This window comes from Mytilus trossulus, chromosome 10 (assembly GCF_036588685.1).
Source record: "Mytilus trossulus isolate FHL-02 chromosome 10, PNRI_Mtr1.1.1.hap1, whole genome shotgun sequence".
Taxonomy (NCBI): Eukaryota; Metazoa; Mollusca; class Bivalvia; order Mytilida; family Mytilidae; genus Mytilus; species Mytilus trossulus.
This window is the reverse complement of record NC_086382.1, coordinates 20,043,740-20,056,783: the sequence shown is the minus strand read 5'-3', so window position 1 is coordinate 20,056,783 and position 13,044 is coordinate 20,043,740. Positions and strand designations below refer to the sequence as shown.

The window sequence follows — 13,044 nt, the reverse complement described above, 5'->3', positions numbered from 1 at the left end:
TTCAAAAATCAAGATGAATAAGTCTTTCGTATTTTCATATCTCTAGATATACTACAATAGACTTTAATTGCATTGTTCCATCGTGAAAAAAAAGAATATATTATTTACTTTTAAGCTAACAGTTAATCACAAAAAGTAGCGTTGTTTTTATTTTATCAAATTTCATTCAATATACGGAAAAGTTTTAGTTTTATTCTTTAATATTTCAAAAATTAAGATGAATAGTTCTTTCGTATTTTCATATCTCTAGGTATACTACAATAGATTTTAATTGCACTGTTTCGTAGTAAAAATGAATTTTTGATACACCTTTTTATATATAATTTATTTCCTAGCTAACAGTTACAATTACGAATAGTAGCGTTGATTCTTTTTTAAATTGGTATCATTGCGTTGTTTAATACTTTAATATTTATATATATATATGTGTTTTCTCTATTTTCTTGTGGTTAAGATTCAATCAAAATTTCATTTTGTAAAATTTATTCCCCTATTGAACGAGGTTTAAAACGGAAATAAATTTACTTTTCATGAAGTTAATTAATTTTGTATATGGAGCCCGTTTTTAACTATAGAAACCGTACTGATCAAAATAAATTTTTCAAACAATCAAAATCGGACTTGTGCACTATTGTTTTTCCTGAGTAATACGAATGTTTGAATAAATCCGCATTTAGTAAGATTTTATTTCTCATTAAAGTCGTTCTTGTCCAGTAATACAAGCCTTGAACGAATTCCGATGTGAAAATAAATTCTGAGAAATAAATTTTTCTCCGTTTTTAACTATGTGTATTGTTTATTAAGAATAAAATTTGATATAAGTAAACATTGTTTTTGTTTATTAAGTTGATATGGAGAGAAAGAAAAAATTACAATGAAAAACAAAAATAGAACGTGTTACAGATTTCTTTATTTTCTTCATTCATAAACTGTAGAACACAAAAAAACAAATGAGCCGTCAAAAAAAATAGACTTAAAAAGAACATCGAATGGGTTATCTAATTTTTTTCTCCATAAACATACAATTCACTATTTCACAGTGCCTAATTTAAATTTCACTACATTAAACAATCTCAAATATTTTAAACGTTTGTACAAACAACACAATTCATAAACATCAATAAAGATAATCCAATTAATTTTGTTGATTGGATGATTCACGGCTCAGTAGTTGTGTAATCAGTGACACGTGCCCTCATTATTTAAAAAAAAAAAACATATCTATCTAAGTTCGATTTCAAATTCTACCAAAATTTAATACTTTAATAAGCAGCATGTAACGCATATATACATCCATCCTGTGTGCACACTTTGTATGTCCTGAGTGCACTCAGGAGGTCCTGAGCGGTGTTTAGACGTACCCCAGTTTATGTGTACTCGTAACACAAAGAAGAAAAGATTGGGCTGCCTCTCTTCAATTGTGTCTATAGTTACCAAAGTAAAATCAAAATTTATAATTCTCTGACAATGCACCTGGTGATATATTGTATATGTCATTCCAACACTTACACTTGTTCTTTTATTTGTGTGGTTATTTAATGACCATTTTAATTCAAAGCTTGGTCAGTTGGATTTGCATCCTTCATTTTCCAGTACTCCAGAATTTCTACATACATATCACAGTAAGTAATTAAAGCTGTGTGTTAAACGTCAATGCGAAAGCAAAAAATCCATAATTCTTTTTAGAGGGCACATATGTTTCTTTCGTCTGACAGCAGGTATACACCACAGTTATCGTAAATTATAAAAACATATATAAAAAAAATCGAAAAGAAACCATTATTTTTTTAAACACAAAACAGAGAAAAGAACTGATAAGTGCGGGGAATCCATGCGCCTTTCCTCCCTGATGTTTCGATATTTAAAAAAATAATTATTCTTTTATCCATGTTAACACGTGAAAACTACACCAGTAAGTTCCATATATGTCATAAACTTACAGCTGGTCCTGAATATGCATGAAGTATTTGCCACTGGACTTTAAACAACCAACAATCAATCACACTACAACTTATAGTATATATAGTTGTGAAATACAAAATGTATATTATAATTATACAATTAGCCAAATAAATAGAATACAATAATACACACTTCTTTATATACGAAGTAACTGACATAATTTAAAGGAATAATCTCTAAACTATACAAGTAGAGAAGCGAAAAGTTTCTTTTGAATAGTAAACAAACTTCCGAACAGTACATGTTTTTTTAATGATTTTCCCTTCGGCGCTCAAATATTTTGCATGGTCTTTTCGTGGTTAGACATATGACATTGTAAGAACCTTTAACGTATAATAGATTCAAATTCGTTATTTTGTTCAATATAAGAAAAACAAAGACATGTATATTAAAAACTGACTGTCAGACATCACTATTTAAATACGTGTATACACAAATTCATTAGTTCTTTATTAACGTTTAGCCCTACGGCACCTTTTTATTAAGAATGATGATGAGAGTAATTGTAAAATATAATAGGCATGTTCTTTCTTACGTTATGGATCATTGATTTTGTTACCTGTTGACCCGGTTGATTACTAGCACGTGCCATTGAACTCGACCATTTTAACTAACACAGATTTTTTTTAAATTAACGCCATACATATATACTAAGTACTATATACATATTATATGAATTAGAAAATAAATTTTATAAGGATACAACATTGTTTGAATGAACATTTTTATACGGTGATACTTTAACACGGTCCCGACAGAGACTGAATGCAGTATCATGATCAGCTTTCGGGATCCGGGAAGTCTTTTTTTTTGAATTTCCGGATGTCGAGAATATTTTTTTCCAAGTTTAATAGAGTAACTCGCACGAAAAAAACATAAAAAAGCAACAGCTTCCACGGTAAACTATGACATATATCAACAGATAACGAATTAAAGCAACTGTAATATTTAAAACAAAAATATGCATGTGTTAATTTGCCTCCGTTGCATTTCTGTGGATTGTCTCATTGGCAATCATACCACATTTCCTTAACTTTTTAAGGTAACGTTTAGGATTTTCCGTTACTTTTTAATCTTCAAATACGATACACATTTTCACCGGTGTTCACATTTTAAGGTTAAATTGATGGCATACATTTTGGTGTGTATACAATAAACATACGTCCTTGCATTTAATTATCAATATATATATTCATATAAACTAACATTTATTAAAAAATAAACAATTATATAGACGAATAATTTAGTAGTTCCTCAACAAAACAAGAAAAGAAATAAAGAATCAACAGAAGATTTAATCCTTATTTATCTTTTAATTAACCAAAATATACTTCAAATTATAATTATATTAAAATACATGTATATTAATATAAAATGCATTATCGAGTAGAAGGGGCGCAACTCGTGGTATCAAACCGATATACTGAACGGATCTAAACAGGGTCTGAAAATTTTGAACGTAATTTTGTATCCATGGTCTGTTTTGGTCTGACACTGTCTTAACGGGTCTAAACAGCCCGCTAGACGATTCAGTCTTTTCCGTCTGGACATGCCTTAACGAACTGATTTACCTGATGCGGCTATCGATCGTAACACAGTCTTAACGGTCTAAAATGTCTCGACGATTTCTTCTAGCGGTAAATCCAGTCAATCAAGATGTGATCAGACCAAAATGACCGTTTCAGACTGAAATCGTGCTACTAGTGGTAGGAACTTATGGATTTCTAAAACTTCTCCTTTTCGCAACAAAAATTTGTCTTTTGATTAAATGGTCATTTAAACTGTAGTATGTTCAAGAAGTGTTTTGAAGTTTGCAGTTTTTCATAACACTATCTTCTATTCTTCAACAAAAAGATGTTATTTGTTGATAAATGATTATATGACATATCACTTGTATTAGAATAAGTCAACTTCACCAAAAAACAAAGAGAAAAAGGATATAGACATTACATACAAAAATACACCTTTGAAAGTAAAAAAGATCTGTCATTTAGTAAAATATACTATTTGCATTATTCAATACAGAGCTAGAACAAAAGACTGGCAGAACTTTTATACTTCTTTTACTAGAATCTACGTTTTCTCCCATTTTTTGCAAGTATTATTGTATAATTTGCACTAGGTCACTGGTGCATGGCAATCTGAAAATTAGGTGTAATTAACTGCAGATTAAACATGCCCTTATTTGGTACATTACTCTATGAGTTAATGTAAAAGTGTTTTTTAAAACTATGGTGTAGTTTACAAATCAAGAAGACAAATTGTTAAGGAAATTGAGATTTTATAAAGGAGGTGGAACTTTTTGTGTAAATAAAAAGTTATAACATAAAGCCTGCATCTTATTTTATATTTTTTTGCAGACACAGATGCCACAGTTACACTGCTTTACAATGGACCTTGGAGAAAAACCACCTGATCCAGAACAGGTACAAACATAAATCTTAGAAAATATACAGTCCAGAACAATGAGAACCACTACTTTTTAAAAGATTATGTGCAAGTCCAAAAGTTTGGGAAATGAAATAAATAAAACAAATAAAAAATGATACCTCAAATATAAATAAAAATCGATGTGGTTAATGGTCAACATTTTCAGAGGGAATTGTTACCATTTTATAAGCAAAAAGTTCCCTTGAAAAATGTCATAACAAAAGTATAAATATTGTGGGTTACAGTAAAATTATAAAAAAAACTCTTGAATATGCTGTAACATATATATACTGGTATCAAACTAAAAAAAAGATCAAGTTACATGAAAAAAATAAAAGAGTATTTTCATATCTATACCATTAAACGAGAAGACCTCATTTTGTGTGTCCCTTCTCTTCTTTCAACAATAAACTAATCATCATGCCTCTGTGTCCTATCGGTACCATGCATAGTCGCATTTGTCATCCATTCTTATGATTATTCAGTTTGGGTTAATTTGGGAAAAAAACGAAAAAAAGGCGTCCAGATATTGTTTCCGTCATTGGACAGACTAGTTTCAAGTTCAAGTTTACTATCTATGTGACGCTCGAATCCAAAAAAGTTAAAAATGCCAAATAAAGTACGAAGTTGAAGAGCAAACTGAGAATTGATAGTAAAAAACAAACACACTTTATTTATAGTAATGAATATTCATAAAATACTAAATGTTCATATTGAAATTAAAAACAAACAACCAGTTGGGAATTTGGGGAAAAAAAAGAGGAGGGGTAGAAAAATAATTGAGACCCAAGTACCTATGACTTTTGATAGGCTTTCCTGAAGAGAAGAAAATTGTTAATTTTGAAAAAAGGAGGAGGGGTAGAAATTGATTGTCCTTTCCCCAAGTACATGTACCCATGATTTTTGATACCTTTCAATGTTTCATTGAATCTTTTACGAAAATTTACTTTAAACCATGCTTTGAATGCCCGCGATTTCACAGGTGTGTTCTAGATACTTAAAAAATATATTCAGGCCATTTTAATTTTTTTAATAGTACAAACATTGAAAAAATGTCCAGCTTTAGAACTATTCACTAGTATGCAATTTTATGTGGTTCTTTTAATACTGCCTGTTTCATTACATGGGCTAAAATTGGCACAATTTATATTAATTATAGTTCACAAAACATATTCTCTAAAGCTTCCAACATCTATACCTTATTAACAGTTGTTGATTCAATATAAAAGTTGACTGTGTTTTTTTGTTTTTTTTTTAATTTTACAAATCATGACTTCTTTCTTATTGTAGATGGCTAGAGAAGCAGAACTAAAAGTAAAAATAAAACAGAGAAAGAGATTTTTACGAAAATTACACAGAATGCATCAAATGGCCATGGCAAATAATGCTGCAACTAACAGGTACTCACCCCAATACTATAATTTATAATATCCATGGCAAACAATGCTGCAACCAATAGGTACTCAAGCCCATTCTATGATTTATAATATAATGTACTATAATGTAAGATTAACCTGATATTATTCCCTTATGCATTACAAATATATTAAATATGGCATATAAATATCCTATAACTTTGTAGAGTATTATTGAGTGAATATTATTATTATTTTTAGCTCACCTGGCCCAAAGGGCCAAGTGAGCTTTTCCCATCACTTTGCGTCCGTCATCGTTAACTTGTACAAAATTTTCTCCTCTGAAACTAGTGGGCCAAATTTAACCAAACTTGGCCACAATCATCATTGTGGTATCTAGTTTAAAAAATGTGTCCTATGACCCGGTAAACTAACCAAGATGGCCGTCACTGCTAAAAATAGAACATAGGGATAAAATGCAGTTTTTGGTTTATAACTCAAAAACCAAAGCATTTAGAGCAAATCTGACAGAAATAAAATTGTTAATTAGGTCAAAATTTATCTGCCTTGAAATTTTCAGATGAATCTGACAACCCGTTGTTGGGTTGCTGCCCCTGAATTGGTAATTTTAAGGAAATTTTGCTGTTTTAGGTTATTTTCTTGAATATTATTATAGATAGAGATAAACTATAAAAGAACAATAGATGTTGGCAAAGTAAGATCTACAAATAAGTCAACATGTTGTCAGTTGACCCCTTTAGGAGTTATTGCCCTTTATAGTCAATTTTTTAACCATTTTTTCGTAAATCTTAGTAATCTTTTACAAAAATCTTAAACTGAAACTACTGGGCCAAGTTAATTATAGATAGAGATAATTGTAAGCAGCTAGAATGTTCAGTAAATTTAGATGTACAAACACATCACCATCACCAAAACACAATTTTGTCATGAATCCATCTGCGTCCTTTGTTTAATATTCACATAGACCAAGGTAGGCGACACAGGCTCTTTAGACCCTCTAGTTTTAAATATTTGAATTGGAAAATATTTGTTTCAAAAGTTGTGACAGATTTTTCTGCCTCACACATTTGTTCTAGAAGCTACACAGAAATAAAGAAAAATTAATTTATTGCTTTTCAAAATAAAAATAGAATAAGTTTAATTGTATAATGTTTTAAGTATATCGAATATTCAAGTTTCAATTTTAAATTTATGATAAAATTTAAATATATTTCAGCAAAACACTCATAGGAATTTCAAAATTTTATATTATATTGCATCATTTTCAGAATTTTAGATAAACATGGAGAATTATCAAGTTTTTTGGAAGGAAATACTCTCAGAGATGTGGTAAGTATCTTTAGAATTAGAGGATTATCTCCCCTCCCCAGAATTAAATTCTCTTTCAAGGGAGATAATTACCTTACATTTACCATTTCCATGTTTATTGTCCACTACCTGCATGATAAAAACTCTTCCTTATAACCAAATAATATGGGTAATGGTCAACAATATTCTGTTTATGATTAATATTTTCATGTAAGTAACTTCAAGTTAATTGTATTTTGAGAGTTTAATGATTTTATGTTTTTTTTGCAACCAAATTTTACAATTATACATCTATGAAAAGGTCATTATTTTTTTAAATAACTATCATTTTCTGTCACAACGCTAAACAAAATTCAGGTGATGGTGGATTTTCTTTTGCATAATATAGATAAACCCTTTCAAAAAATCATTTTAAACATATCATATGTATGAACAGTCCACTCCTGGATTAGAACCCTTTACAGAGACATAAGAAAATCATGATGATGATGTTTAATTTCAGAAATCTTTATATTGCGGAATGCAGACCAATCTTGTAGGTCAAATGTGTGATCTGTATTTCAATGAGTTTTGCATAAATATAATTTTTCTTGCACAAGATGATAACATTGTGAATCACACATATGATATTGTGCTGTTCTGTTTTTGTTGTTCATGTTATGTTGTTAATTGGTCTATTGTTAAAGGATTTTTAAAAGTTTAATTCAGTATACTTTTCTGCTCAAGTGTTAAAAATTGATGTCTTCTTTTCAAAAATACTTTCAACACAGGAGAATGTTTTACATTTCATGCATAGAAGGTTCTTCAACAAAAAGTTCAGTGAAAAACTAGGCCAAATAACCCAAAATATTTTAATATTCTTTAAAAAAATAGAAAAGTAGCCTAAGACAGCCACTACAGTAACAATTGTTTATCAAGAAAACTGTAGGGCACAAATATACTTTTACAAACATGTTTAGGAAATCTGCATGTGATAGTAATAAGTATAAAGATTTCTATTTCTTTTTTTTTCTTTGTTTTTATGGTACATTTAAGCTTCATAACCTTCCAAATAACTCATACATGTTTTTCTCATTTTGAAAAGTCAAATCTTATCTTTATGATTCACCTGGTTTTTTATTTTATTTAATTTCATGAGTGGCTATTTTTTACAATTAATACATGACATTTATATGTGTGTTTTTCCCTAATTTATTGTGAACTTACAATTTAACAATAAGTAAAAATATATGTATTTGAAACTATATATAGAGGAAGTTTCAAATGCCCTACAACTATAAATGAAAAGATCTATTGTATAGTGATCTCAAAGTTTGTTAGCACATTTGTTTTACTCATCTAATCTTTTATTTAATTTTTTGCTTCTTGAAATAATTTCAATTTTGAAAAGATTTTGATATATTTTATTATTTCTTAACCTTTATGCATATCAATAAAGATTAACAGGGGGAGAATTGATCGAACAAATTTATACAAGCTTCTCTGATTTTAAGAAAAAAATTGTCAACAAGAGTATGAATAAAAATTTATCTACCAGAATTGTTTTCAAATAATAGAAATAGGCCACACAAACTTTATTTGTTGTTCTTCATAACTTCTCAAATTCTAGGCATAAATCAGAAAAAAATAATATCTTAATTTGTCATCTAGCTTTTCATAATTTTAGATCTTTTTTCAATCAAATCTGGAGTTTTTAAACAAAAAGTTTACTCCTATATAAAATCATAACTACAAACGAAATTTAAATATGTTATTAATTAATTGTTTTAAAATCTGAAATTAACAAATTAAAAACTTCAAAGAACAGCAAATTTGTTTGGTGTAGTCTAATTGAAAATGTTCATCATCTATATTGTTCATATTTTAGCTATCAATCTTGCCTGCCCCAGAAGACCAATATATATCTGAGGAGGACTTACGGATGCCAGAATCTGTGTATCCTGCTCTTCCCCCACCCAGAGCGTCAGTCAGCCAGGGAAGTTCAAAACCTAGGTCACTAGTCAGCAGGGAATCTAGAACAAGTCTAGCGTCTAGAGGTTCATTTAGAAAAGAATCTAGGTATGTGTATGATTATTAAGGTCATGTACCAAGGTCAGTTGAACATTACAACTGGAAATATAGATAATTATACTGTTGACTCAGAGATATGTCTCACTAGTTAAAACTTGTTTTTGATTTTTATAATATGAGCATGTACTGATAATGCAAATATGGAAATAAAAATGGCAATATTTAAACATAGGAACTATGCAAAACAGTTAAAGTGAATGAACCATGACTGAAATTGAAGGGCCAAATAACCCTACGGAAATGAGAAATACCAATTCTTATTTAACTTAATACTAGGTACCATTGACTTATCACAAGTGGTCAATATGGATATAATTATGTTTCAAAGTTCAGCTGGTTATAAAATTTTGTGTGTTATGAAAATTTGATTTTTTTCCCTTTAAACTAACTATGTGTTAATGGTGTAAGGGCTGTTCTATTGAAACAAATACATGCATATTAAGTTTAGACAACTGTAAAATAAAGACAATTAAAGAATTTTTTATACATTTTCAAAATACAAAATAGTCTTTAATACTAAACCAGTTGAGATATCAAAGTGCCCTTGGTTGCATGTATGATTAATTTAACAGCTGTATTAATCTTATTTTTCAGTCGTCGGAAGTTAGGAAAAGAGCTACCTCCTCCCCCTCCTCCTATACCTCTTACCCTTGAGGAAATCAGACAGAAAACTAGAGTTATTGTAAGTTATCACTATATATAGAAAACCATATCTGATCAAGTTAAGAACTGAAATGGGGAATATGCTTAAGCGACAACAACCAGACCAAAGAGCTGATAACAGCCCAAGGTCACTAATAGGTCTTCAACACAATGAGAAAATCCCTAACCCAGATGTGGGCTTCATCTAATCCCTATTAAAATAAAAATGTACACTATAGTTCAGTGAATAAGGATGTCATACTTAACACCAAAACATATAAATGAATAACAAGACTAACAAACCCCAGAGGATTCCCGACTTAAGAGTCATAGGCACAAAAATGTAGTGAGGTTAAACATGTTTAGTGAGATCTCAACCCTATGGTTTCTTTCAAGTCATAACTTTATTAAGAATACTGTAAACAACTAATTTTTTACAAGTGATTTGTTTTCACAGATTTCTGGAGTAGAATAAAAAATGTATATAAATTGTAACAAATGTCTATCTTCTCTTAATTCATGTGTATAACAAGACTGTGGCCATAGTACACGGATGCCCCACTCGCATTATCATTTTCTATGTCCAGTGGACTGTGAAATTGGGATAAAAAATCTAATTTGGCATTTTAATTAGAAAGATCATAACCTAAGGAACATGTGTACTAAGTTTCAAGTTGATTGGAATTCAACTAAATCAAAAACTACCTTGACCAAAAACTTTAACCTGAAACTTGCACTTTCATTTTCTATGTTCAGTGGACCGTGGAATTGGGGTCAAAAGTCTAATTTGGCAATTAAATTAGAAAGATCATATCAACAGAAACATGTGTACTAAGTTTGAAGTTGATTGGACTTCAACTTCATCAAAAACTACCTTGACCAAAAACTTTAACCTGAACGAACAAACGGACGGACGGAAGGGCGGTACCACGGACAGACGCACAGACCAGAAAACATAATGCTCCTCTACTATCGTAGGTGGGGCATAAAAACCAAATTTAGAAAATTGTGAAGATGAATCAACACAAAATCAGCTAAATATCACACAACACAAAATACAGCCCTTGTGATGTCACAAATGAAGGCAATCATAATGTTTTACAGAACTATTTTAATTTACAGATCATTGAAAAAGTACCTACATATCATCTAAAACATTACATATTCAAACTTGTTATATAGCTGTTGGTGTATAGATTTATGTTTTATATTTTCAGGAGCCAAAATGTTTGAGTACAAACTGGATAAACTACATGAGGAATGGTAGACCAGTGCAGAGTGAATCGTAAATTGAGAATTACCAATTTGATTATATCATCAAAGTCATGCCGTCCAAACACAGAAACACAAGAATGTTTTTACCTCTGTGTGCCTCCGATTGCACAAGGCACTGATATTTACATTTGGTTTCACAGAACAAAGCACATCATAGTTGTGTTGATAAAATAAATCATCCGTCGGTCAAAAATGTATTTTTTAAGGGATAACTATAAGAAGTAATATTTTGGAAACAAAAAAAACATATTAAAAAAGTTTGGTTGCAGCTCAATACATATTCATGTTGTAGTTTTCCTTAAAGTACAGAATTGTGATGTCTTTTCTTCAATTCTTCTCCACAATTGAAACAGGGCAGATACATTTAGAACTTTTAAATGTTTGCATTTTAACGGTTTTGTTCAATTCATTTGCTCATTATTTTGAATGTGAGAGACAGGGTGACTGAGGGAATGAGTTAGTGACTGTTGGTATTATACACAATCTTTTATAAGTATGCCAAAGATTTTCTAGAGCAGTTATGCTAAAAATTTGAGTTTATGGCCTTATTTGACTTAAACTTTCCCCCTAAAATTTATTTTTTGGGACTATCTGCCATACTTGCATACAATTGTAGTTTGGCATTAAATGGTGTTAATTTTCAAGGAGACAGTTTTTATAGTCAACAAATATAGTAAACAGAGTTATTTACTCAAATTTTCAAATTTTACTACCATGTATATCTACTGAGTTAGCTAATTAATACTTTTTTCCATACATGTACATTTGATATAATTTATAAAAGGGTTACATTCATAACATTTCTCATTGATATTTTTATCTTTTCATAAAAAGTGAAGTTATTGTTATACAAGAATAGGTTTTGTTCAATCTATAAGATTACAGAGTAGAATGTATGAAAGGTGTGGATTTATGAAAATGAAAGTGCATATATAAATACTGTGGATTCTATACTTGGGTACTAATTTTCATGGATAAGGGAAACAAGTTTATTTCCATGGATATTTGATTTTGTAGTTTTACAAAAGACTTCTACATAAAATCCCTATGTTAAAAATTTGTGTATCCAAGAAAACCACAAAAGTTGGTATGCCTCCAATAATTATAAATCCACAAAAGTTGGTATCCTCCAATAATTATAAATCCACAAAAGTTGGTATCCCTCCAATAATTATAAATCCACAAAAGTTGGTATCCCTCCAATAATTATAAATCCACATAAATTGGTACCCTCCAATAATTATAAATCCACAGAATTGAATTAGGATAGTTATGATCATTTACATATCATCATTTCATTATCATTCAGCAGTGGTGCAAAAATTAATATGGCGTGTGTATATTTTTGTTAAATACAAAGATTTTATTTTTATTCATTTTATGGCATAGGCATGAAAGTATTTGTCACTTCTCATTGAAAATGAACTTAATATATAGGGAAAAATGATGAACCTCATCAATGATACAATATTGTATCTTCTCTGACGAGATTCTTGAGGTCCTTTCTTCAATGCATTACATGATTTCATTTAAGCCTCACTTAAGTTTCAAGCATAGACCTAGTCCTCAGTAAAGCTTCCTTACATTTCTAATTGATATATTTTCATCTATATTTGAGTTGATACATGTGTGGCTGGCAATTTTTGTGTATGATCTTCAAATGATTTTGTTATATACAATAAAATCTGCATTTTATTAAATTAATCAATTTGAGTATTTAGTTTCAAATTTAAAATTACTCGACTTTTCTATGGTTAAAATAAATAGACTAACTGATAAATCTGGAAAAGCACTTTCATTATCCGTTAGTTATGACAATCTTTACTGCTCCCAATATAGTGTGGAAAAGAAAGCCAACTTTTTATCAGTTAAAAGTAGGGAGAGAATTCTGAAATGAATAATAAAGCTAGAAGAATATAATATATAGCATTTCATACTGAAATGTTGAAGGCATTTTTATTATAGTATTATTGTTTAATAT

General features: G+C 29.7%; 1 protein-coding gene across 18 annotated transcripts in view; it reads left to right on the top strand.

Moving 5' to 3' along the window:
- LOC134687030 (WASH complex subunit 2-like) overlaps nucleotides 1-12,167 on the top strand; it is a 41,887-nt gene extending 29,720 nt beyond the window's left edge. For 8 of the 18 annotated variants that reach the window (XM_063546969.1, XM_063546970.1, XM_063546966.1 and 5 more), the window contains 7 exons: nucleotides 4,323-4,388; nucleotides 5,683-5,792; nucleotides 7,037-7,097; nucleotides 7,579-7,611; nucleotides 8,944-9,134; nucleotides 9,741-9,828; nucleotides 11,006-12,166. In XM_063546969.1, the coding sequence (XP_063403039.1) occupies nucleotides 4,323-4,388; nucleotides 5,683-5,792; nucleotides 7,037-7,097; nucleotides 7,579-7,611; nucleotides 8,944-9,134; nucleotides 9,741-9,828; nucleotides 11,006-11,077 (621 nt within the window). In that variant the 3' untranslated portion in view covers nucleotides 11,078-12,166. Of the gene's footprint in view, nucleotides 1-4,322; nucleotides 4,389-5,682; nucleotides 5,793-7,036; nucleotides 7,098-7,578; nucleotides 7,612-8,943; nucleotides 9,135-9,740; nucleotides 9,829-11,005 lie in introns of all 18 variants that reach the window. The other 10 variants (XM_063546968.1, XM_063546972.1, XM_063546964.1 and 7 more) reach the window with 5 other exon arrangements.
- The last annotated feature ends 877 nt before the right edge of the window (nucleotides 12,168-13,044 follow it).